The sequence below is a fragment of the Ictidomys tridecemlineatus genome, chromosome 2, assembly GCF_052094955.1.
Source record: "Ictidomys tridecemlineatus isolate mIctTri1 chromosome 2, mIctTri1.hap1, whole genome shotgun sequence".
Taxonomy (NCBI): Eukaryota; Metazoa; Chordata; class Mammalia; order Rodentia; family Sciuridae; genus Ictidomys; species Ictidomys tridecemlineatus.
In genome coordinates, this window is record NC_135478.1 from 89,574,159 (window position 1) to 89,600,549 (window position 26,391).

The window sequence follows — 26,391 nt, forward strand, 5'->3', positions numbered from 1 at the left end:
CAGGGAAAGGCTAGAGGACCCTGTGACAACGATGGCAGTTGGGTGATGGTGATGGTGGTGATGATGATCGTGAGATGATGAGTGAAGGCCGAAAGATGTGGTGGTCGTGGTGATGGTGGTGAGGATGGTAGTGGTGATGGCGGTGATAGTGATGTTGATGGTGATGGTGGTGATCATGGTGATGGTGGTGATCATGGTCATGGTCACGGTCAAGATGGTGGTGATGGTGATGGTGGTGGGACTGTGGTGGTAGTGATTACGGTGATATGGTGAATGGTGGTTGGAGAATTGTGGTGGTCATAGTGATAGTGGTGTTGGTGATGTTGATAATGGTGAAGATGGTGATGGTGGTGATGGTGAATAATGGTAGTGGTGATGCTGGTGATGGTGATGCTAGTGAGGATGGAGATGGTGCTGATGGTGATGGTGGTGATGATGGTGAATGGTGATTGTAGGAGTGTGCTGGTCATGGTAATGGTGGTGATCATGGTGATGGTGGTGATCATGGTCATGGTCAAGATGGTGGTGATGGTGATGGTGGTGGTGACTGTGGTGGTGGTGATTACGGTGATATGGTGAATGGTGGTTGTAGGATTGTGGTGGTCATAGTGATAGTGATGATGATGATGATAGTGGTCTTGGTGATGTTGATAATGGTGAAGATGGTGATGATGGTGATGGTGATGATGGTGAATAATGGTGGTGATGGTGATGTTAGTGAGGATGATGATGTTGATAATGGTGATGGTGCTGAGGGTGATGGAGGTGATGATGGTGAATGGTGATTGTAGGAGCGTGCTGGTCATGGTAATGGTGGTGATCATGGTGATGGTGTGGTGATGGTCATGGTCACAATGGTGATGATGGTGATAATGGTGATGGTGAACAATGGTAGTGGTGATGCTGGTGATGGTGATAATGGTGAAGATGGTGATGGTGGTGATGGTGATGATGGTGGTGATTGTCGTGGTGATATGGTGAATGGTGGTTAGGGATTGTGGTGGTCATAGTGATAGTGGTGATTATGGCAGTGGTGATGGTGATGATGGTGATGTTGATAATGATAATGGCAGTGATGGTGGTGGTTATAGGAGTATGGAGGTCATGGTAATGGTGGTGATGATCATGGTAATAGTGGTAATAGTGGTGATGGTGGTGATGGTGGTGATGGTGGTGGTGGTGGTGGTGCTGGTGATGGTGCTGGTGGTGATAGTGGTGATAGTGGTGGTGGTCATAATCATGAGGATAACAATAAGAACTATTATGTACTAATTCAGCCCAGACCCTTTGATTTTTCCTGCACCCTCTCATACAACCAAAGACACAGAAGAGATTGTCACCCCCTGCCCAGTGCTTAGGAGACTAAGCACCATCAAGAATCATGAAATGGCCAAATCACACAGCTAATAGGTGGCAGAGCCAGATCTGAACCCAAGTTTGTCAGACCCCAGGTTCTGAGCTGTTAGCAGATGACGAAGGACCAGGAAGGAGAAAGCAGCTGGGTGCGGTGGCCTGTGCCTGTTGTCCCAGCAGCTCGGGAGGCTGAGGCAGGAGGATCGTGAGTTCAAAGCCAGCCTCAGCAACAGTGAGGCACTAAGCATCTCAGTGAGACCCTGTCTCTAAATAAAATGCAAACTAGGGCTGGGGATGGGGCTCAGTGAGTTCAATCCCCAGAATCAAAAAAATAAAAATAAAAGGAGAAAGCAGTGAAGCGGGTGGTCTTGGTTACGACCCTGTTCAAGGTAGCAATTGCCACCCCCCCCCACCCAGAAAGCAATGGTGGACCCCCTTCACCTGCTCATTTGAACACCCTGCCTCAGGTGTAGACAGATCCTGGTAATCATCCACCAATTGTCCCCTCCCCTCGGGGACACAAGCGCCCTGGGAACACATCTGTACACGCGTGTGCAGAGCTTAGCACGTGCCTCACGAGAAGCCTTCTGCACACTGCGTTATGGACCTTTCTGGTTTCAGGACCGGGGCGTGATGAGGAAAGGATGGGAGGCCCTGACGGGTCCCCTGAGCTTGCCAAGTGACTATTCGTTGGTGTCACTTTGGCAAGGCTGGTCTAACAAACCAGGAGAAGGAACCAAAAGGTAAGACTCCTTACCTTCGGGGCTCCTTGGCGCTGGAAAATAAGGTCCCCAGAACCAAGGACAAACTGAAGATAACTGACATCTCTAGCCTCTAACAGGAGGGAAAGACAGACAGACTACCCCACTTGGCCCAGTGCAGGCAGCCTGGCCTCCCTGTGGGCTCCCCAAGACAACTGGTGACCCTTCGGTCACTTAACAGACATGCACAGGGCACCGGGATGCACCCCCACGTGCCAGAGTTTAAGACCTCTGACCCCATCACCCCAGCTCCGGGTGGACAGCAGGCATCCAAGAGGAATAGCACATGACCCGCAGGACATAAGCTGGTGGGAAAGATCCTAGTTTAAGACAACATTTTTAGTTAGGGCAGAGGGCAGGAAAAGGATGGAACCATCTGGTTCCTGAGAAGGTTGGAAGCTTCAAGGAACCGAGTGTAATAAGGGAGGGAAGAAGAGAAGGATGCTTCCAGGGTGGCCCGCTGCTGCCCTCTGGTGGAGACTCATGGCAAGGGCGTCCTGCTGCTGTCTGGCACTTGAAACTCCAGGTAGGAGAGGTGCCCAGAGTGGAGGGGGGTGTGGCAACAGGGGGAGTGTGACCTGCTGGAAGGCAGGTCACAGCCAGGTGAGGCGCTAAACAAGGAAACAGCCACAGGTATGGTCAATTGGTGCTGGGAGCATTCATTCAGGAAGGAAGGAACAGAGGCCTTGGGGCAGATGCATGCCCAGTACGTTGAGGGGGACCAAGGAGGCCCGGGCAGCTGGGATAATATACACAGACTGAGGCCAGCAGGGGCTGAGGCTGCAGGGGTGGCCAGGGGCTCAGTGGTGAGACCTTGTGGGTCCCTGGATGTATGCAGCCTGGGGCAAGTGGTCCCCCTGTGTGAAGGTCCAGGAAGGGCCCTGCGGGGGATCTGGGGCGGGGCCTGAGGGCGAGCAGGACACAGATGAGGATAAGGACCAAAATATTTACTGAGCACCCCCTATACACTAGACACGACCTCCCACCCTGAGAACAAAAGTGCCGGCAGCAAACGGGTAAAGGCCCGCCCTCCGGCAGCTGACAGTCCAGTGGAGGAGAGACGGAGCCCTGCAGAACCAAGCCACTCCTCAAAATCAAAACGTGCTTAAGTGGCACCGCTACCGAGAGCAAGAGCAGAGGTGACATATGACGGCAAGGAGACTCAGAGCCCAGGGACAGTCCTTTCCCATCCAGTCTGAGTGAGGCTGGCCTCAGCCCTAAGTGCCACAAGAATTGGGGACAACAGGATCAGTGCTTTTGAGGACCCAGGTCCTGGCTCCGAGGCTGGCCTCTAAGCAGGGCTTGGCACACTGACCCTTCACGGCCTCAGAGGGGCAGGAGCGGGCCGAGGCGGAGGCAGCAGGATCAATTAGACCAGTGTCTCTTCAAACCATGTGAAATCAGAGTGGCAGCTCATGGCAAAGGACAGGCAATGAAAAGAAAGAATTTAAAACATCCCATACGCAAGTCAGGGCAGGCACTGTGTCCGGAAACACACCCAGCAGAGTACAGGTACATACATGTGGAGGGTGGGGCTGGAACATAGATCTTTACACACACACACACACACACACACACACACACACACACATATTTGGCTGCACAGCTTGATCCATAAAGGGTGCAAAGAAGTTGACGAGAGGGCGTCCCAAGGTCTCATCCTGCCTAGATGTCACTGAAGATGAGTGTTCTTTCCTCCAAGAGCTGGCAAAAGCCTGTCTCTGGCAGAACGGGAGCTCAGCTCTGTTTTTAGGGACTTTGCCAAACTCCACAGCATGACTCTGGTGACAATCTCAAACTCGGAAAAAGCAACGAAGAAGCTAATAACCTTCGATGCTCGCGGTCGTGCATTCCGGAAGGCGGGGGGGGGGGGGGGGGGGGCAGGGAAGAGGGACTCGCATCCAGAAGCACGAATGTTCTGGAAAGCAAGATGGCAACCGTAGCCAGAAGCTTAAAATACATACATCTTTGCTGCAAGACCTCACTCCTCTGAACTCTCTCTCCAAAAACCAGCCAGAGCTATGCTGCAGATGGCGCCGCTTAGGATAGGGAAAATGTGCATGCGACCTACATTTCCCAAGACACTTCCTGGTCGAATTTGGGGTGCTAGTGTTCAGGCAAAGTGGGGAGGAAGTGCATTTACGGACAAAGGCAGATGACTGTGATGTAACATTGAAGGTCCCTGCGGTTTCTTACAAGAGAGGGAACGACCTGAGGCTTCTCGGCTTCTCGCCACAGGTGGAGGGGGGAGTCACCTTGGAGCGGGTCACTATGACGGAAAGGTGGAGAGGTGGAGAGGCGCCTCTTCACCATGCTGATGGTCAACAGCATGGGGCCAGAGGTACCTAACAACAGGACCAGATGGAGAGTCGGCAGGAGGGACCTCTGCCTTCCAGGGGACATCTGGAAAGAGCTGGAAACATTGCTACTTGTCATGATGGGAGTCCGGGGGGACATTACTGGTATGTGCCGGGAAGAGATCAGGGATGCTGCTGACTAGCATCCTCCATCCCACAGCTCAGCTCTCAACCGAAGGGTTGGATGCTCACCATAGCCTGGATCAGGACCTGCTGGCAAGACAGACAGCTAAAGGGCGTGTGCAGGGGATCTGGGCCCAGGACCTGTTTCCTTTTGCTCTGTTTGGTTCAGTGCTGGATCCCGCCCCATTTCCGGTACATAAGAGTCCCTCAATAAACACTGGCAGGTTGCATGTTGAATCCCACAAGAGCTTCCAAGTGACCCCATCAAGTGACCACAGGATGCAGCAGGACTGGTGTTCAACAGTGACACCTTGTGGTGGGAACCAGAACGACAGCACTGGAGGCCAATAATCCTTTGCCTGGTATTTGCAGACCTGACCCCTGGGAAGTATAGAGCCCCAGATAGGAGAGAAAACAGTGAGAGACTGATAATTGATGTTATGCTAATAAAGACAAACAGGTGTCCAGCCAATTAACTGGAAAGATCCAGGAGGGATCTCGTATGACTATATATTTGGACCCTAAACTGCTAAGACAAGTCACAGAGGTTATCTTATAATTTCAAAATACTATGTATAAATAATCTCAATCCTAATGTTTAGAGAAAGTATATACACATATCCATTTGTTAGGAAGAATTATACCAAAAAATCACACCAAAATGATGTCAGGTCCCTACAGGATGGGACCCCGGGTGATACATTCTGGTTCATGTTACAATGAATACATAGCATATATGTAAGAAAATAAGAAGCTAGACAGGGCTGGGATGGTGGCTCAGTGGGAGAGCACGTGCCTAGCATGTCTGAGGCACTGGGTTCAATTCTCAGCAGCACATAAAAATAAATGAATAAAATAAAGGTCCATCAACAACTAAAAAAATATACACATTTAAAAAAAAAAAAAAAGCAGCAGCAGCAGCAGCTAGACAATGACCCAAAATTCAGTGGCACTTAAGAATATCCAAGATAAAAAGACCCTGGTCTCCTATGCCTAGTAGGTATTCCCAGAACAGACGCCTTATAATCCCAGCAGGCTCAAGTTCAAACTCAGGAACCGCCCTGTCCTCTTCTCCCAGCCTCCAAATCGCAGGTGATCTCTGCTGGCTCCAGGTTGACCGTCTGGTCGCGGCCTGCGCAGGGATCTGGGGGGAGGGATGGAGCAGCCGCCCTGGGAGCCGCTCCAGCCCCCTGCGCAGGTGTGCACCCCCCTGCGCCGCTCACCTGACATGTGCACGTTCCTGAGGCAGGAGAGCGAGGCGTTGAGGCGGGCGCACTCCTCCTGGTTGGCTCCATACTTCTCCACCGTCTCACACACCTGCTCGTCGGTCATCTCCAGGAGGTCCTCCAGGCTCAGCTGACCCGGGGAGATTTCCTAGGGGCGAGGACAGACAACCGTCAGCTGGGTCTCAAGCGCCCTGAGACTCAGCAGCGCACCCAGGGCCTCCACGCTGCCCCCTAGGGGTGCCCGGTGCAAATGCTTCGCTGAGATCCGGGAATCTGGGGTCAGAGGGGCCTGGGTTTGAATCTCGGGTTTGCCACTCCTTACTGAGATAACCTCAGACAAGTTCCTCAACCTCTCTGGGCCTCACTTTTATCACCTATAAAATGGGATCCCAAGTGCACACACTGGGTAAGCTCCCTCGTATGCCTCATATACCGTCAGCAGCGCACACGAGCAATGGTTGATTATCTGTCTTCCCAGCCAGCTTCGGAACTCTTACGAAGCAGGGCCCCATTTTGTTCTTCTGTCCATGTCCCTCAGTGCCTCCTGCTGGACTTGGCCTGCAGGAACGCCACCAAGTCCCACGAGAACTCAGAACAAGCCCCTGCCGAGCTGCCCCCTACTCTCACCATCCTCTCCACCCCAGCCACGGGTCTTGGGGAGCCCCTAGAGAAAAGGGGCTAGAAGTCCGTGGACGGCTCAGGGCTGGTGTTTGAGCACCATGGGGCAGGGCTTTGCATTCCGTGGCCCAGTGGTAAGGCTGAGGAATTGTGGGGTGCAGGAAGGGGAACCTCTGAACATATGGGCTGGCCACAGAAATATGATGGGAGGCGTCCCCTCTGCAATCAGCAACCACCCCCCCCCCAAACCCTGTACAAATACATCTCAAAACTGTCAAACCTCTGCATTTACACATCTCTGAGTATGTGCGTGTGCATGTGCCTTCATTTATAGCATTTAATGGTAGCCAATGGCTTTACACATTATTATTCAAATAAGATTTTTAAGTCTGTGGATGCCAGGGCAAAATTGAAGACTCTTTCTGCCCTCTTGTGGCCACACCTGTGTATTACAACAAAATACAAATTTTTCACATGAAACTGAGAAACTGTAAGATCCGCCCCCACCACCACCCCTCACCCCTACTCCACCCCCCAAAAAAAACCCTGCAGAGCAAAAGCCAAAGACCAAGCCATGCCTTTCCTGACACTGTGGTGCACTAGAGGACACAGAAAGAACAATAACTTGGAAGCTTTCTCAAATAGAGGCACATTGCAGGTAAGCCCCACTTCAACACAGGGGAGGACCCGGGGTCTACAGGCCCGGGATGGATCACAGCAGAGAAGATGACCCACAACACAAAAAGAGTCCTCCTCTCCACCACAGGCTCACTTGTGCACTTTAACCCCACAATTTAAAAATATATGTATATTCAATATGCACTAAAATGTAGAATCACCAAAAAAAGAAAAAGCATAAAATATTTTTTTCTGACACTTAACAGGAAAAAAAGTCTTAAGGAACCTGGGCCAAGAGAGTTTGATGAGGATCATGATGATGATAATAAGAGCAGCTGGGAGGGTGGAGTACCGTTTGAGGTACTTTGCATGGATTTTCTTTTCATGTCACAAATATGGGTCTCTTATAATCACCATTTATACACTGGGCTGCTAAAACGCAGAGAAGTTAGACCACTCGCCCAAGGTCACACAGCGAGTGAGAGGTGGATTCCAGAGTTGAACTGGGGTCATCCAACTGCAATGCTTTCTCCTACGGCCCATCCTGCACCAGAAGGGGACCTCTGGTGGACACACGCGTGAACTGCAGGCAGAGAGCCGAACTTCAGCTCCGCCCCCAGCCCCTGCCTGGGACCCTGGACTGGGCTGATCAGGGTCAAGGCGGAAATGAGTTAGGTAAATGGCCAGGTGCAAAACCGGGAGCTGGAGTGAGCCTCAGGGACCCAGGGGTGGGAGATCAAGGGGGCATCAATTATATCAGACAAACAAAAAGTGCCTGCCCATCTGGCTGGAGGGTCATTGGGCAAGACGGGGTGGGGTAGGGGTGAGGAATGCGGGGTGCTGCGTGGAGCTGCTAGCCCAAGGGGACGAGGTCTAAAACAAAGCTCCCTCCAGCAGGAAGCCAGGAGCTCCTGGAGATGGGCCCCTGGCAGGGGGGACGCCCTCTTCTGCTCAGCTCAGGGAGGCTACAGCAGACAGCATGGTACGCCCCCCCTAAGATACTGCAACCGTCTGAGCTTGATTCTCCTGCCAGCCCTGCCCACTCGCTGGCTGGACACCTCACCTCACCTCTGAGCCTCAGTTTCTCACTCTGTACCATGGGGACAATGTCCATACCTACTCAAAAGGTCACTGAGAGGAGTCTGAATAGATTCAACAGATGAGATTCTTCCTGCAAAGCCCTTAATATGATCCCTGGCACCGAAGATTCAGGGGCGTGAGCTGGTTTATTAGGAATGACCCGTCCCTGGAAAGAACAGGCTCTGGGATCCCAGAAGGTAAAGAACCCTCTCTGTTCTTGAGAGCTTAACTTAAGGAAGTCCAGCCTTGACGGTGGACACAGAGCACCAAGTGCGCTGGCTTGGTTTTGCCCTTGGAAACCCCCATATCCAAAGTTTTCAATAACAATAACCCCCAAAAGCTAAAATTGACTGGGTGCACTCAGGTGCCAGGCCGTGAGCGGAATACTCTGCCCAGATCACCTCCCTTCATCATGCCAGATGCTTAAGAAGGGGCGATGGTGACCCCCATTTAACAGATGGGGAGACAGATGCTCTGTGAGTGGGCTCTCCAATATGGCGGCCCCTGGAAGATGAAGCCCAGCAAAACTTCAGTTCCTCCGTCACATGCGTGGACCGCCACTCAGGGCCCAGTAGGCACAGTGGCTGGTGGCCGTGGCCTCAGACAGCACCGATGCAAACTGTCTCCATCCCAGCAGCAGATTCCACGGGACAGGGCTGGGCTCCAGGTCATGGGACTTGGCTGAAGTGACTCTGTAGTAAGTGGCACCCTGCTCAGACAGGCAGAGACCGGGCGCCTTCACGGGGTGCATACATATGGAGAGCCCTGCTAGGGACGTGCTAAAGCTCTGCCGCCCAAGGAGCAGCAGAAGGGTGGCTCTGGGCAGTCAGGGCAGGGACCCAGGGCCGCCCCCAGTCACCTCCAGGACTTCCTCGCGCACGTCCACGATCCGGAACCAGTGCCGGAGCCGGGGGAAGCCGTCCAGCTCCGCGTTGCGCTCCTGCAGGGCCACCTTCTTCTTACAGGACAGCTGCCGGCTGAAGTACTTCACCAGCTTGCTCTGCAGAGACAGGGGAGGACAGGGACAGGTCTCAGAGGCACTGGACGAGGAGCCGAGAGGAAAACTCCCCCCACCCAAACCTGTCAATCTGCCATTCAAGGACCTCGGTCCAGCTACCATGAGATCCACTTCTCCACCTGCCACCGAGGGGAGAGAGTGTTTGAGTGTGTCCCCCAACGTCCCATAGGGCCAGAAGTTTGGTCCCCAGTGTCATGATGCTGAGAGGTGCTGGCTCTTTAAGAGGTGGGACCTGGTACAAGGTCATGAGGTCGTGAGACCATCACCTTCAGAAGGGATTCCTGTCTTCAGAGGACCAAGTTGGCTCTGTCAAGAGCAGGTTGTTACAAAGATAGGCCACCTCACAGGTTTGGTCCCTTCTACACGTGCCTGGTTCCCTTTCCACTTTGCCATGTGATGAGGCAGCCAGCACAATGCCGTTTGGACCCTCTGGCCACCACAGTCATGAGCCAAATAAACTTCTTTTCTTTATAAAGTATCCAGCCTCTGGTATTTTATTATAGCAACATACAAAGTACCAAGACAGCACCCATCCCCCCCACCATGTGGGTGATGATGGACATCATTTTTTTTTGGCCAGGGTGGGGATGGGCACTGGCATGCATGGCCTTTGTTGGAGGCCTTTCAGCTGTACCCACTCCCATTTCAATGGCACATGGCCTTTGACCCCACAATCCCACTTCTAGAAATTCATTCTGCAGACATCCACCCTGCACAAAAATAGGTGTGTCCGCGGATGTTTTCTTAAGGTTCTGCTTGCAAAGGCAAAAGGCTGCAGACACTCTGAGGATTCATCCGGAGGAAACTCATCAGATGCTACCACCACCCCAAAGAACTCTATGCAGCTATAAAATAGGTTTCCAAGATACACTGATAAATAAAAATAAATCCGTGGAAATCGTGGAAAGCGTGTCTACATATGTATCTTTGTAAATGCAGCGTCTGTCTCTGGGAGGATCCTGCTCCTCCAGGAAGGGGGAGGGAGGGTGGGAATAGAGATGGGAGAATTGTGTGGGTGTGCCCTCGGACTCCTAAGTCATTCCCGAGTAGTCACAAGTAAACAACTGCTTTTAAAATGAGCTGGTCCTGAACCCATGTCTCTGGCAGAGTGCCCAGACACGCAAAAGGAAGACTTTTCACGGCTAGTTTTGTAAAGACCAACACGAACAAGACAAAGGCAATACACGTGGGCCCGAGCAGAGAAAAAAAATGGTGGAAGAATAAACTCCAAGCTTCTGAATTGGGATGGGGAGGCTTATAATGGGGGAGCAGAAAAGGGTCACGTGTTTCTTTTATTTTTGGGGAGGGGGTGGGTCCCAGGGATTGAACCCAGGGGCACTTGGTTACTGAGCCCCATCCCCAGCCCTATTTTGTATTTTATTTAGAGACAGGGTCTCACTGAGTTCTTTAGTACTTTGCCATTGCTGAGGCTGGCTTTGAACTTGCGATCCTCCTGCCTCAGCCTCCCAAGCCGCTGGGATGACAGGCGTGCGCCCCCACGCTCCCCAGTCATGTGTTTCTTTATGTATAGTTTTTGCATTATTTTAATAATGGCCCAGAGTATATTATCTGTGTAATTTTAAATATATTTGATAAAGATAATTAAATGAGACAAAATTAAAAACCCTTGGGTATGCAGATGCCTGTGGCATTTCAAAGCAAGCAACATTCATCAGGAAGATGATTCTGGAACTCTAGGATCCCAAGATCCACAGCACGGGTGTCCCCACACTGGTCTCCATTCTCCCTTTTCATGAAAAGAATGTTCCCACTTTGTTGTGGAGGAACCTCTCTTCTTGGCCTCTCAGCCCCTCTGGCCCAGAGGAGTGTGGTTCCCACCACCCCACCAGGCTGCAGGTGGGCATATGTCCCAGGCCTGGATGGAGCGTGACAATGACCCAGCTGAGCCACTGAGAACCATCCCAGGAGGTCTCCTGCGCGCCCAGGATGCAGCTTTTGCTCTCCAGCCGGTAGGCATGGTGAAAGAGGGCCGCCTGGGCACCTACCTCCCGTGGCAGGAGGCACTGTGTGGTTGTGATTAAGCTGAGGATCTGGTGGGTGACGCCCACTCACAAGAAGAAATAAGGAGAGGTGTCCCTGACCACGTCCATTAGCTGGGCCCAGAGTGACCCTGAGCTCTGCAGGGACAAATTAATTGGCACCAATTTGTTGCTGCTGTTGTTGGGTTTCCATCACTAAGCCTCCTGCCTCATGGGGGAGTGGAAGGGCATCTGGTCCCCTGTCCTAAGACAGGCTTGACATTCAGGTGTATCGGTCTCCTCGGCTGCTGTAACAAATGGCCACAAACTTAGGGGCTTCAGACAACATAGATCTGTCATCCAGCACTACCGGGGGTCAGAAGTCCAAAACCAGCCTCCCTGAGCTAAAATGGAGGTGTCAGCAGGGCCGTGGTCCTCCCAGGCTTCTGGAGAGAATCCATGCCCTGCTTTCTCAGCTGGTGGAAGGGGACTCCATTCCTAGGCCCTTTCCTCTTGTCACTCAACTCTTGATGCTGTGGTCACCTCTCCTAGTACGGACTCTACCCTCCTGCCTCACTCTTCTAAGGAGCCTGAGGATGACACTTGTTAAAGGCATGGTCCTCAGCCTGGTGCTGCTAAAAGGGGGTGGAGTCTTTAAGAGGCGGGGCCTAGTGGGAGGGACTAGATCCACATCCTTGGAGGGAAATATGGGACCCTGGTCTCTTCCTCTCTTTCAAGTCCTGGCACACCATGAGGTGAGCCGCTACCTCTACCACACCATCCCAACCAGGCTGTGGTGCCTCACCACAGGACCAAAGCCATCGTGCCAAAGCACCATGGATGAAACCTCTAAAACTGTAAGCTCCAATAAACCTTCCCTCTTTTTAAGTTGATTATCTCAGGTATTTTGTGATAGTAACAGCTGACTCATACACCTGCCATGGAGCAAAAATGTACTAAGGTCTGAATATTCAGATACAGAATCAAAAATGACTCTGAGCTTACGGGGCTCAAAGATGAGCAAACCAGTCAGGGCTGGTGAGGGTCAGAGATCATGACCAGACACAGGTTAGAGACTTTTGGTCAAAACCAGCTTCTAGACAGACTCTCACCCATGAATAGATATTTTAGGCCCACTCAGTACTTGCTATTTATTAGAATTAGGGAGATCTGTGAGATTGGAAACACTGTCCTGAAATACACCTCCTTCTAAAAGACCAAGAAAATTAATTTCTTATAAAAATGAGCAAGGAGAAAAGAGATAGTGTTTTCAAATATGCCCATAAATGCTTTGATAGTACTCTCTTCAAAAGACGGAGCATGATTGCATCTCTCCATAAATGTAGGCTAGGCTCAGTGACAGAATATGGAAGAAGTAACCATATACAACTTTGGAGGTTAGGTCATAAAAAGTACTGCAGCTTTCTTTTTTATTCTCTCTGGGATCACTGCCTCTGGGGGAAGCCAACTACCATGTCATGTGGATGCTCAAGGGGCTACGAGGAGACCTCAATGGTGAGGAACCTCCAGCCAGCAGCCATGGGAGGGAACTATTCTCAGAATGGATCCTCAATCCCAGTCAATAGCAGCACCAGGCAACATCTTAACTGTGGCCCAGGACAAACCCGGAGCCAGGAACCCTGCTGCTCCTAAAATCCTGATCCACATAACCTGCAAGATAATAAATGATTTTCTTTTAAGCAACTGTGTTTCAGGGTGACGTAGTAAAATAGCAGTAGCTAACACATACAAGCAATCAAATCCCATTCACAGTTAGGAGAAGACGGGATGTCGTGCCCACAGGCTCCCCAGGAAAACAGAAGTGGAACAAAACCGTAACCTACTATTTCAAAGCTCTGTAAGAACATGACATGACCCATTTGATACCCCACTAGTACGTGGAACTGTAATGCACTCCTAGAAAGATTTTTTTAAAAGATAGAAAATCATCTTAAATTGGGATCAGAAAATCTCAAAAGTGAGGTGTTAAAACTCAGAAGTATAGTGGAAATGAAAGGAAAAAAACGTATTTGCTGAGGTGGGGGGTGAAAACCAAGGGCCCAGCTTATCCAACAGAAGTGAACGGAATGTTCATAGGGCAGGGGGCAGGGGCAGGGTGAGAAGGCAGCCGCCCAGCGGTCAGGGCCCATGAGGGACAGCGTCCAAGTGAGGCTGTGGCCCCGTGGAGTTGGGAGATGAGTCAAAGACTGAGCAAATCAGTAAATACAGGGAGGGTTATTTTTATCACTGTTGGAGAAGAAGGATACCCATGTGGGGAGGGAAAAGGCTAGCACAGACCTTGGGCCATCTGATTGGAATTAGAGACATCAGTTACCAATCCTCATAAATAAGAAAACAGATGTGAATGCAAACCTGGGTGTGTGTGCAGACACCACACACACACACACACACACACACACACACACACACACACACACACACACTGCCCAGGGCTCCACTGACCCCCACAGTATGAATTAGCACAGCAAGGACCCAGAACGTGGCTCCTAAATACCCAGAAGACTGTGGATGTGGCTCAGTGGTTTTGCCCCCCTGGGTTCCATCCCCAGGACCGATGAAGATGCTGTTGCAAAATGTTCTAAAGGCTAAAAATCCTTAAAAAGTTTACCTTCTGACATTTCCCATTAAAATTCCAATGAGGAATTTTTCTAGAAATAGAAAAGGCCGTCGTGAAATTCATTCGGAAAAAGAAGGGACCCAGAATAGCCAAGGCAATCCTTAGCAAGAAAAGTGAAGCAGGAGGCACCCCAGTACCAGGCCTTAGACTATACTACAGAGCTATAGTAACAAAAACAGCATGGTATTGACACCCAAATAGAATTGAAGATCAATGGAACAGACCAGAAGACCCAGAGACAAACCCACATGAATACAGTTATCTCAAACTAGACAAAGGTGCCATAAAGATACAATGGAGAAAAGACCCTCTTCAACAAATGGTGATGGGAAAAAACTGGAAATCCATGTGTAGCAAAATGAAATTAAACCCCCCCTCTCTCACCCTGCATAAAACTCAACTCAAAGTGGATCAAAGACCTGGGCATTAGACCAGAGACCCCCTGCACCTACTAGAAGAAAAAGGAGGCCCAACTCTCCATCATGTCGGCTCAGGAACCAACGTCCTCAATAAGACTCCTAAAGCACAAACAGTAAAATCAAGAATCAGGGCTGGGGATGTGGCTCAAGCAGTAGCGCGCTTGCTTGGCATGTGTGCGGCCCGGGTTCGATCCTCAGCACCACATACAAAGATGTTGTGTCTGCCGAGAACTAAAAAGAAATAAATATTTAAAAAATTCTCTCTCTCTCTCTCTCTCTCTCTCTCTCTCTCTCTCTTTAAAAAAAAGAATCAATAAATGGGATGCATCAAACTAAAACGCTTCTTCCCAGCAAAGGAAACAATTGAGAACATGAAGAGAGAGCCTACAGAATGGGAGAAAATCTTTACCACCTGCACCTCAGGTAGAGCATGAATCTCCAGGATATACAAAGAATTCGAAAACATTAACACCAAAAAAATAAAAAAATAACTAATCAATAAATGGGCACAGGTACTGAATATGAATGGTCAAAAAATACATGAAATAATGTTCAACATCTCTAGCAATTAGAGAAATGCAAATTAAAACTATACCAAGATTCCATCTCACTCCAGTCAGAATGGCAATTCTAGGATGTGGGGGGGGAAAGTATACTCTTATGTTGCTGGTGGGACTGCAAATTGGTGCAACCACTCTGGAAAGCAGTGTGGAGATTCCTTAGAAAACTTGGTCTGGAACCACCATTTGACCCAGCTATCCCACGCCTCAGCTTATACCCAAAGGACTTAAAATAGGCATACTACAGTGACACAGCCACATCAATGTTTATAGCAGCTCAACTCACAATAGCTAGACTATGGAACCAAATTAGGTGCCCCTCAACAGATGAATGGATAAAGAAACTGTGAGATACACACACACACACACACACACACACACACACACACACAATGGAATATTACTCAGCCTTAAAGAATGAAACTATGGCATTTGCCAGTAAATGAATGGAACTGGAGAATAACATGCTAACTGAAATAAGCCAATTCAAAAAAGAAAAAAAAGCAAAAAACAAAGTCTGAATGTTCTCTTTGATATGTGAATGCTAACCCATAACAAAGAAGGGTAGGGAGGGAAAGAAGAGAAGTTCATTGGATTAGACAAATGGGAATAAAGGGAAGGAAGGGGAGATGGGATTAGGAAAGACAGTGGAATGAAGCAGACAGAACTTTCCTATGTTCATATATGAACACACCAATGTAACTCCATGAATGAGTTCAAAATCATAAAGGGCTGCACCCCCATGTATGTACAATATGTCAAAATACACCTAGTGTCATGTATAGCTAAAATCAACAAGTAAAAAAATATATAAATAAAGATCTTTTAAAAGTCTATTTAGAGAGTTGAATATGTTAAAACTCAGATTTTCACTATGGAAAAAGGTGACTGACTCCATCTATTTTAAACACGATTCACCTATGCAATTTTCTGTTACAGATCACAGTGAGCTTTACAACATTTACCAGATGCAGAATTTAGAAACTGGCACCTTTACAGGGGATAGAGGTGCACCCAAAAGTGTTGAGTTGTGGGTCGCGTCAGCTTGCAAAGGTCGCTGTTCACAAAGAGCACAGATGAGGTGGTTTGAACATTAAAAATGCCTTGCTCACAATCCTGGAGTCTCCGAGTCGGTCAAGGTGTTGGAAGGAAATGGTCCTCTGGAGATCCTAGAGAGGGATCTGCCCCAGGCCTGAATCTTGGGCTTCTGGCAATTTCTTAGCCTGTGACACCGTAAATCCAATCTTCACACAGCAGTCTCTCCATGTGCAGATCTGTATCCTGTTTGTTTTAATGGTGCTAGGGATTGAACTTGAACCCAGGACCCTGCAAGTTCTAGGCATGGGCTCTACTACTGAGCTACACCCCCAGTCCCTCCCTTTTTTTATAAAGACACCGGTCATATTGCTTTAGGGGCCCACCATATTCCAGTATGACCTCATTCCAACAAATTACATAAACAATGACCCCATTTCCAAATCAGGTCCCATTCTGAGTGGGAATGAGGACTTCAACACAGGAGTTTGAGGAGATCCTAATTCAAACCATGACATGGGCCACAGAGAGACACCCAGAAACACTGAATCGGTGACCCCCACAATGGGACCATCTGACTGGAAGGATGCTGCACCCCTAGCTTCAGGGACTTGGTGAGACCCCCCCACACACCTTTCCAAGCAGGTCTGTCCTGCCTAAGGCCACAGCATTAAGAAATCAACCAGTTTAAAAGGGGTCACCACCCCGGGAAAACACCTTTCCCTTTTTTCCCTGATCCCAACTGTTTCAGACAAGTACGGTGGCCTGCTTCCTCCTCCATTGCTTACGAGTCTAGACCTTTATTCAATCTACTGCCTTAAACCGTTCCTGCACAGAGGCAGGGGGGTATTGGGGAGCATGCACCTGCAATCCTGGGGCTCAAATCCCTCTGGGGCCAGTTGCTTTTAATCTTGGACTTGCCAGTGGATGCCCAAGCCCTGGCCCCTGGACCTCCCTCCTGGAGAAGCCAGTAAGAGAGAGACGATTTCATCTCTGGGTCAAACATCCACACTGGTCGCCCACCAGTCAACCTGTGGTTCACGGAGCACCTGCAGCGTGGCTAGTTCCACAGGGGGAACAGACTTTTTCGTTTTATGTCATTTGAATTCGTTGAAATTGAAATTGAAAAACTGGAGCAGTGTGAACATTTTTTTTTCTGTTAAATATAATTTTCTTGTTTGGGTAGAACAACACTAAATCGAGACACGCGGTAAATATGAAATACGCATCTCAAAGACGTGGGGAAAATGAATGTCAAAGGACTCGCTGATGTTTTGGTAGTGATCACCACGCTGAAGCGATGATCCGGTGGATAGGTTGGGTGGACTGATCTATCAAAATGAATTCCATCTTTCTCCTTTCCAAGGTACACATGGAACCCAGCTCTGCCACTCACATCGGAGAGCTAATGAACAAGGCTGCCTTGGTTTTGTTCTAAAAAATATAATTAAGGATACTTATGAACCTTTAGCTCCATGTTGATAATAGCAAGAGAAAATGCAGACAGTCTACCTCTTCCACAAAGATGTAAACAATTACGACATATTTATATGACATGACATCAAAATAATGTGGTAGATGGTTTATAAAACTCCTTGTGTGCAGGTGCACAGAAAAGGCCTGCACAGGTATGAACAAAATGTTAGCAATACAGCAGTAGTTTTCTCTGGTGCTGAGGTTACAGGGATTTTTTGGGGGGAGGGGGCAGGTACCTGGGATTGAACTCAGGGGCACTCGACCACTGAGCCACATCCCCAGCCCTACTTTGTATTTTATTTAGCGACAGGGTCTCCCTGAGTTGTTTAGTGCCTCCTCATTGCTGAGGCTGGCTTTGAACTCGAGATCTTCCTGCCTCAGCCTCCAGAGCTGCTGGGATGACAGGCGTGTGCCACCGCACCTGGCTCTATTTCTTTTTTTTTTTTTTTCTCTCCTGTTTCCTTCTCTATAGCAATACTGGAAACTGTCCCATTTTCCTTCTCTATAGCAATGTACGTGTATTACCTGCTGATAGTGGGGAAACGTTGCAATATTTTATAGACTAGGTCTGGAGAGGCATACCAGCCCTTTTGCTCTCCAGTGTCAGTGGGAATGTGGGAGTCAGCTGAGAAAGTCCCCGGAGGGCCAGGCAACGGCAATATTATCATCTCATGCACTTTTAATTCCTGGAATCTGGCTTCTAGGAATCCTCCCTACAGAAATACTTATGTGTGTGCAGCGAGGGAAAGGATGGTTGCCCATGTTGTGTTTTGAAAAACATGCAAACAATTTTTTTAAAGATGCATTAAGGTGGGCACAGTGGCCCACATCTGTCATCCCAGTGACTCGGGAGGCCAAGACAGGAGTATCGCAAGTTTGAGGTTAGTGAGACTGTGTCTCAAAATAAAAACATAAAGGGGTGTGGCTCAGTGCTGAAGTGCCCTTGGGTGGTTCAATTCCCTGGGGTTTGGGGAGGAGAGGAGATGCATTAAGAGAAAAGCTAAATATTAATAAATGACAGCATAGTCATAGAACAGACCACTATGAAATTTTAAAAAATAAGGCAGACTCACTCATATTGATCTGAGAAAACATGCAAGACTTTCATCTCCAGGGAAAAAGCAAATTACAAAAGACACTGTATAATATGGCTGCATTTGTATGTTTTAAATCATGTGTACGTTGACAATATATGTTTAGAAATCCATAAAAATATCTGGCTGTGCTGGGCACGATGGCGCACGCCTGTAATCCCAGAGGCTCAGGAGGCTGGGGCAGGAGGATCACAAGTTCAAAGTCAGCCTCAGCAAAAGCGAGGCACTAAGCAATTCAGTGAGCCCCTGTCTCTAAATAAAATACAAAATAGGGCTGGGGATGGGGCTCAGGGGTCGAGTGCCCCTGAGATCAGTCTCCGGTACCAAAAAAAAAAAACCAATCTGGCTGAATTTATAGTGAATATGGACACATGGAAGCGAAAGGGGCATTTGTTTTTGTTCTTGTTTTGTTTTTTAACTCTACAGATATATATTTTTTTAATTTTTATATTATGTTGCTTTGCTTTTTCAATATTGAGAATGTTATTGGTGAAATAATTCGTTGAGGTCTCCTTTTCCTGCTCCTGTTCACTCAACAAATATTTACTGAGCGCCAACTGTATGCCTGCTAGTACACAGGCCCTGGGGATTCCATGAAGAACATGATGAACCAAGAGTTTATCCTCTGACATTTTCTGCAGAGAGATTCAAGGTCAATCCTGACGTTCCTAGAAAAGATTTAGGTGGGAAAACAGTCCCCGCAGCACCCTCTCTTTGTGCCTATTCTAAGGAATTTTAGGACACAGTAGATCTTCTCAGGATCACGGCTTCCCTTGCCACGTGGAAAAGCGTCCCAGGTGACCTGCATAATGGACCCCTCGGGTGGGAGAGGGCTAGTTTTTAATGGCGGTGAAGACGCCTGGGGAGCCGGCTTCCGAGGGCCAGAGAAAGGGAAATTGGCTGTATCCCACTTTATTTTGCTTTTCTTTACTTTTTTCCTTTCTTTCCAGTGTCTGAGAGTGACAGGTGACATCGGGTGCCCAGGGCGCTGGAATTGGGCAACCTGGACCCCGACTCCAACCATATTTCTTAGAATTTGAAGGACCTCAGGCACGTTCTGAAAGTGCTCGGTTTTCTTGCCTGGAAACGAGGGTTCGATGGTAGCTATTTCACAGAATTTGAGGGTAAAAGAAATGATCCATACAAAGCAGCAAGGAGGGGGTCTCAGCACAGCACAGCAATGGTGCTGATCTGTCTCCCCAAATTCACAAGCTTCAGTGATTAGCCAACGGGGGTCACCCCCACGTTTATTGATTGCAAGTATCCCGAAAAAGAATTTTTAAAAAAATCAAAACCTGCTTAAAAATAAATAATAGTCTTTAAAAAGCCAAATGCATCATTTCTCCAAGATCTAAAAGATACAGATCAAAGTTACACTGCAAAGGGGGATGCACTTTCAATTGGAGTTTTTAAGAAAGAGGGGAGCTGGGATTGAGACTGGTCTAGCACGTGAGAGGCCCTGGGTTCGATCCTCAGCACCACATAAAAATAAATAAATAAAATAAAGGTATTGTGTCCAACTACAACTAAAAAAAATATGAAATAAAATATTTTTTAAAAGCATGTTGATTTATGATTATTTAGGTGATCTCAGAATTAATACAATTTGATTTAAATCCATGCAATTGCCAGAAACTACTGGAAAGTAAAACGTGCACACTTCATCAATGAATTCTGTAAATTGTTTTTTTTTTTCTTCAGCCTCTTCTTCTGAATACATGGTCGTATGGTTCACAATCTGGTACCTATGTATGCTTGTGTTGCATTTAAAATACTGCCAAGGAAATAAGGACCTGGTCTTTTAAAAAAAATAGCAATGCTACATCAATTTCTTTCTTTTTACAATAATCTTAGTTGTAGATGAACATGATTCCTTTATTTATTCTCCTGTGGTGCTGAGGATTGAACCCAGGGCATCATATGTGTGAGGCAAGCGCTCCACCACTGAGCTACAATCCCAGTCCTCAATTTCTTCAAGAAAGAAACAATGTCATATGGGAAGACAATGACATCACGTCTTATTCCTTTTAAAAAAAAAAAAGCATTTAGGGTGGGGTTCCACAATGCACCCCTGTGATCCCAGCTACCCAGGAGGCTGAGGCAGGATGATCACAAGTTCAAGACTGGCCTGGGCAAATGAGCAAGACTCTGTCTCAAAACAAAATTAAAAAGGGCTGGGCATATAGCTCCGTGGCAGAGCGCTTACCCAGCATGAACGAGGTCTTGGCTTCCCTCCCTATAATGCAAAAAAAAAAATGCAGGTTCACAGACCTGGACTAAAACCTGGCCCTGCTCATAGCCAGTTGCTGCCTGGCCATTGGCTATAAGTGAGCCATTTGTTGGGTTTGGGCTGTTTGGGTTTTTGTTTTTTGTTTGTTGGAACCCAGGGCATTTAACCGCTGAACCATGTCCCCAACCTTTTTTTTTTTCCTTAGTCCTATTTTTTGAGACAGAGTCTCACTAACTTGCTGAGGCCGGCTTTGACCTCGCGATCCTCCTGCCTCAGCCTCCTGAGAAGCCGGGATTGCGGGCGGGGGCCACAGCACCCAGCACTATGGTTTTGTGTGTGTAGGATTTTTCCTTTTCACATAACTGGTGGCGTGCCACGTGCATTGGTGTGACACTTATGCTTACTCTCCCGTTCAGCAGGAAGCCTTGCAGATCTCTGCCTCATTCTTTTTAATCTTCTGCATGAGAGAATCCTTTGATACCTGGGCCCAAAGCTGGAGAAGTGAGCAGCTCTGTGACGGGACATCTTTGTCCACTACCACAAAGCATTTGAGAGAAGAGCCACCGTTTACTAAACACTCACAGGCGTCTGGCGCTGGGAGCTAGGGCTCTGCCTGTGTTCCTCCAATTTTAACCCAGGTGACAACATGGGTTCTGAGCCTGGGAAAACGGAGGCTTTGACATGTTAAGTCCCTTGCCCTGGTCCACAGAGCCATGGAAGTGGGGGAGCAGGGTTTGATGCCAAAGCTGCTTGCCCTCACCAGGATGCGACACTAGAGGTTGTTCATGGTTCCTCGCAATCTGACCTCTAGAATTCTGAAAGCCAGGCACCACCCGCTCAAGAGGCAGAGGGAGGACCTGATTCCTCTCGGAAGCCTTTACAGGTGAGAGGGAGAAGTGAGTTTCCAAGTTCTCATTCTCAGGTCCCCGACAGTCACTGCAGGGTCCTGAGCCTCCACTTGGCTCATCTGTAAAATGGGCAGGTGGCCTCTCCTCCCTGTCCTGCGGAGGCATCATAGGAGAGGATGTCCATGCCGAAGACGGGCTGAGCGCCCCCTGCCCTGCACCCGTGGCTAGTTTGTGAAAGGAGCACTTGGATTCTGGGGAGGTATCTCCAGGATCACCCAGTGACACTGTCCCAGAGTCAAGGGGTTTAGAAATGGGAGGGTCAGAGACAGGCAGCAGAAGGGATGGGGAAGACAACCTCAGGGTGCAGCTCCCCCTTTAGGCAGTGGATGGGGGGGGGGATAAGATCCACCTTTGGGGACAAGAGTGTGTCTAGTCTGAGCAGGCAACTCAGGAAATGGCCCAGAGGGTGAAGCTGAACTGGGCAGATCATACAGAACTTCCCAAATGGGGACTCTGAAAACCAGCAGCTGTCTCCACCAGTTCCCCAAGACTCATGTCACAGCATAACTGTGGCTGTCAGTCAGTGGGGATTCAATCTGAGCCAGGCGCAGTGAGGGTCACATTATGGATTCTCTTAATTTAATGCTCACAATGATAAAGGTCTAATTACCGTCCCCATTTTACAGAAAGTTCAAAGCTACCAAGTGGAGGCACCTGACTCTAACAAACCTTTATTTTCTTTTTCTTTTTTTCTTCTCTCTTTCTTCACAGTGCTGGGGATCAAACCAAGGCTTGGGCATGCTAGCCAAGAGCTCTCCCTCTGAGCCACACCGCCAGCCCACTGAACTCTTCTTTGCTGACGCACAAAGAACACCATGAACGACGTTTCTCGGTGGCCAAGAGAAACAGCACAGCCACCAAATCAACAGGCAGAGTGTAATGCTGTTTTCTGAATATGCACACAGACGCTAGACGGAAATTCTCCAAAACGCTAGCAACTTGATCTCTTGGTCATTATAGGTGAGATCCGCCTACTTCTACACATCTGTATCTTACCGATGATCAGTTACAAATCTCATGAAAATCAGACACTTGCTAACATCAGAGCAGAGGGGGCCATCCTCGATTGTTAGGTAAGTTTTCAACGTAAATAGATGCCAGGGGTTCTGCTAAGCCCTTAATACACATTATTTCATTGAATCTTCCCAACGGCCCTAGAAATACCCCATATTCTATAGAAGAGGAAAGTGGGGGCCATACAGCTTAGGGAGCTCTCCCGAGGTGCTAGATATACACTGTTATCTCTCTCTCTCCCCGATTTCTGCACGACAAGGATCATCTGGGGACATTTGCTTAAAAAATCCAACTTCTAGGCGTATTCCCTAGAAACCCTAAATCAGTGAATTCCTGGGGAAGCCCCAGGAATCTGCGGCATGAACCAGCACCCCAGTGATTCCGAGAAACATCTATCTATGGTCTGAATCATTCAATAATGGAAAGAAACTGGTTTCTCAGACCCTCTTGGGCATCCGGGTTCTTAGGTTTTAAAACAGTTTAGAAACCAGGTTCCAGAAGCGGTGCCCCCTGCAGGCCATCCCTTCCAGGGGCCCTGCGTGGGCTCATCTGTGCCACGGACATTTACGGAGCAGCTCTCAAAGGGGTCAGCACCAGCCCACCCTGAAGGGGAAGGCAGCCAGGCAAACTCGAATCCCAAGGCCAAGTGGTAGAAGCCAGGGCAGACGGGCAGCCAGGGTTCGGCCTGGGAATCCAGGGTGCCCATGGAAGCCCTTCTTACAGAGCAGCTTCTTACAAAGCAGCGTCCCTTGTCACAGGACAATAATGAGGGGAGTCCCACGTTATGCTGAGGGGGAGTAAGGCCTCTCATCCATTCATTCAAAGCATTTTTAGGTGCTTTCTAAATACAGAGAGCTAGGGGTACAAAGTCCATCACACCCAGCCCCGCCTTTGGGGCAGGGCTACTCCAGGTGAGTCCTGGAGACACACACTGGTCCCCATCAGAGAAATACAGAAATCAAGATACAGGATTTAGACACTCTGATAGCTGTTTGACACAGGGACTTTATGTCTGTGGAATCTAATTGTTTGTATTTTTTTTTTCAAAGTAAGCTTGTATTGTGTGTGTGTGTGCGTGTGTGTGTGTGTTCATTTAATTTCTCTAGTATATCATGTTTATTTTTTTTACAAAAGTACTCACTGCCATGAATCTGGATGGAAAAAAGTCCACCCTTCACCTGAAGAATTACAAGACCCTGACTTCCATTCACCCCCCGGCCAAGGGTGAATTTCAGGTATTGATCTTAATATCAGGCCTTGCATCACTACATCATTTCCAAAAATGGTCCCAAAATAGTGCCTTACTTGAGTATTGTGAAAATGCTGTAGTTGGTGTCAGATGGGGATGACCCTTCTACAGAAGGGGAAACTGAGGCTCAGAGATGTTAGAAACCTGCCTGAGGTCACACAGCCAAAGAAGAGTCAGGTTGGGATTTGAAGTCCTGACCTCCTCCTTCCCAGTTCCATGCCCTCCTCACAATTTTCCGCGGAAACGGACCATCAAAGATGGGGAAGCAATTAGAAAAGGGCCTCCCCCTGCTTGGCAACCTAGTTATTTCTAGGGCACCTTCCATTCAAGTCCACACCAAGCTGAAATGCAAACAAGTCCGGTGGTTCCATCTTCAGAATTAAATTAAAAAAAAAAACAAAAAAACAGGGCTCCTGAAAAGTGCACATCTAAGCCGAGCCCACTCTCAGAGCCTGCAAAGACCAGGTGCAGACTCAAGGCACCAGGAGGCCGGCTGGGGTTAAAGGTTGCGAGACTGATGAAGCCCGAAAGCTGAGCTGCAATTCTCCATGCCCACACCAGGGGGCAGCCTGCACCTTTCTCGGCAGGTGGAAAATTTTCGCAGGCCGCGCTCCATCTGAGCATCCTCCGCGCTTCATCCCTGTACTCCGCTTTAGCATGGAGGTAAATTTAGCCGCATAAACAAAAACAAAAAAGAAAACAAAACAAAAACATATTAAAAAGTCAAGACGTGAGACAGAGCTAAAAATAACCGTGTCCGACATCCCTAATGAGAAACGGGAAATTCACTTGGAATCTAAACCAAGATGCACCCGGAGACCTATGGATGGGCTCGTCCAGGGGATTTGATTTGCTAGAACCCCAAACTGTCACCCTGAGGTGCTCTTTGGAAATGCACAGTGGAGCATGCACGGAGGGGCCTCTATGGACAGACCCTTCATTAAGTCCCTCGAGTCCAAACCGTGAAGCAATGCCAGGGGCAGAGGGGCTCGTCTGCCACCCGGGTCCCCCACGGGCACACTGAGGGCCAGGGGTGGTACAGCTGGCCGTGAGGCCACACGGACAAAGAGGCAGGCTGCAGAGCCGCTGGACCCTGGGCGCTGCCTGTCAGCACCCCCATTGCCGCCGCTTTCTCTTGAGCACCCCGAATCCACAGGCTCTGGCCTTGCCCCTGCTTCTCCCACCGCCCAGAGCCCTCTCCTGCCAGTTGTAGGCACGAATGGCACCTCCCCACCCTCTGGGTGTCCCCTCTTCCCCACCACCCCTGAGTGTCACCATCACTGCCACCCTGCTTTCTTCCTTGGTAGCACTTTGCCATTTCACAAATTATCCTGTTTATTGGTTTCCATGGTTACGTCTCCCCCACCCCCACCCCACCCCCATCTGACTGTCAGCTCAGCTCGGGAGAAGCAGTGGCTTTGCCTGTCTCTTCCCCAGCGCTCAAAGGCACAGCTGGTATACAGTTGGTGCCCAATATGGTTTTTCCTGGTCTTTTGATAAAGCGGGCATCGGGGCTCTAGAGGTACCTCCCCTGCCTCCCGCAGGGGCAACAGGAATGGGGAGGGGAGGACCTGGCTGTGCCACCAAAGCTCTGGGGTTATGGGACCCCACAAGGGCAGTGAAGTCCGTGTGGCTGCAGCCCAAGGCCTTCCCGCGGTTGCCAGGGCGACCATCGTCATAACATCCCGGGCTCCGTGGGGCCAGCTGAAGGGGGGAAATTATTTGACTGTGAAGGTCTCAAGTAACTGGCTCTTTGCATGTGCAGGCAAATCCCCCAGGGAGGGCCGGCGGGGGAAACCTGGGAGACTCCTTCCTTCACCCTCCAGCCCGGACCCCAGTGAAAACAGGACCCCTCCCACCAAGGCAGAGAGCACGCATCGGTCTGTAACAGTCCTTGAGCTTTGCAGGTGGCTTTTCTTTATCTTTCCACTATTACCGCTCAGGAATAACAAACAATAGTAAAAAAGAGCACTTTACTAGATGCCGAATCCAGGAGTAACTTCTTTACAGCATCATTAAAATGTATGCTGTGGCAATCCGTTGTTCTATTTGTACTATGTCTCACATATCATAGTCATAGACGGAGTCATAGATATATCAGGTGATAATTCTCATAATACATAATTTGAAATACGACATCTGTATTATATAGCATATTGTACTTATAGTAGTAAAACTGATATTCATTGACATTTTTGCATGCCAGCCCTGTGCCTACTATTTTTTTAATACTAATGCTATTATTAATAAACTGTTATGTAATAATTTATTCATAATGGTATTCATAGCTAAAGTTTAGGGAGCACTTACTATGTGCCAGACATAGGTTAAGTTTTTTTTAATATTATTTAATTGTCATATCACTATATCCTCCATAAGCTTGTGTGTTGAAGGCTTGTTCCTGAGCTGATGGCCCTGTTGGGAGGTGGTAGAAACATGAGGAGGTAGGGCCTGGTGGGAAGAAGCAGGTCATTTGTGGCAATAGCTTGAAGGGTACACTGGGACCCCAGCCTCTTCCTCTCTCTCTTTGCTTCCTGGTGGCCAGGAGGTGAGTTTTGCTCTGCCCTTATGTTCTGCCACTCCACAAGCCCAAAATGACAGGATTAAAGGACCATGGACTGAAACCTCTAAAAAA

The 26,391-nt window shown here is 48.8% G+C and overlaps 1 protein-coding gene across 1 annotated transcript in view; it reads right to left on the minus strand.

Moving 5' to 3' along the window:
- Ksr2 (kinase suppressor of ras 2) overlaps positions 1-26,391 on the minus strand; it is a 350,333-nt gene that overhangs the window by 256,122 nt on the left and 67,820 nt on the right. Inside the window, exons 2-3 of the mRNA XM_021729336.3 lie at positions 8,996-9,136; positions 5,818-5,968 (exon numbers count right to left, since the gene is read on the minus strand). Of these exons, the coding sequence (XP_021585011.1) occupies positions 5,818-5,968; positions 8,996-9,136 (292 nt within the window). The remainder of the gene's footprint in view (positions 1-5,817; positions 5,969-8,995; positions 9,137-26,391) is intronic.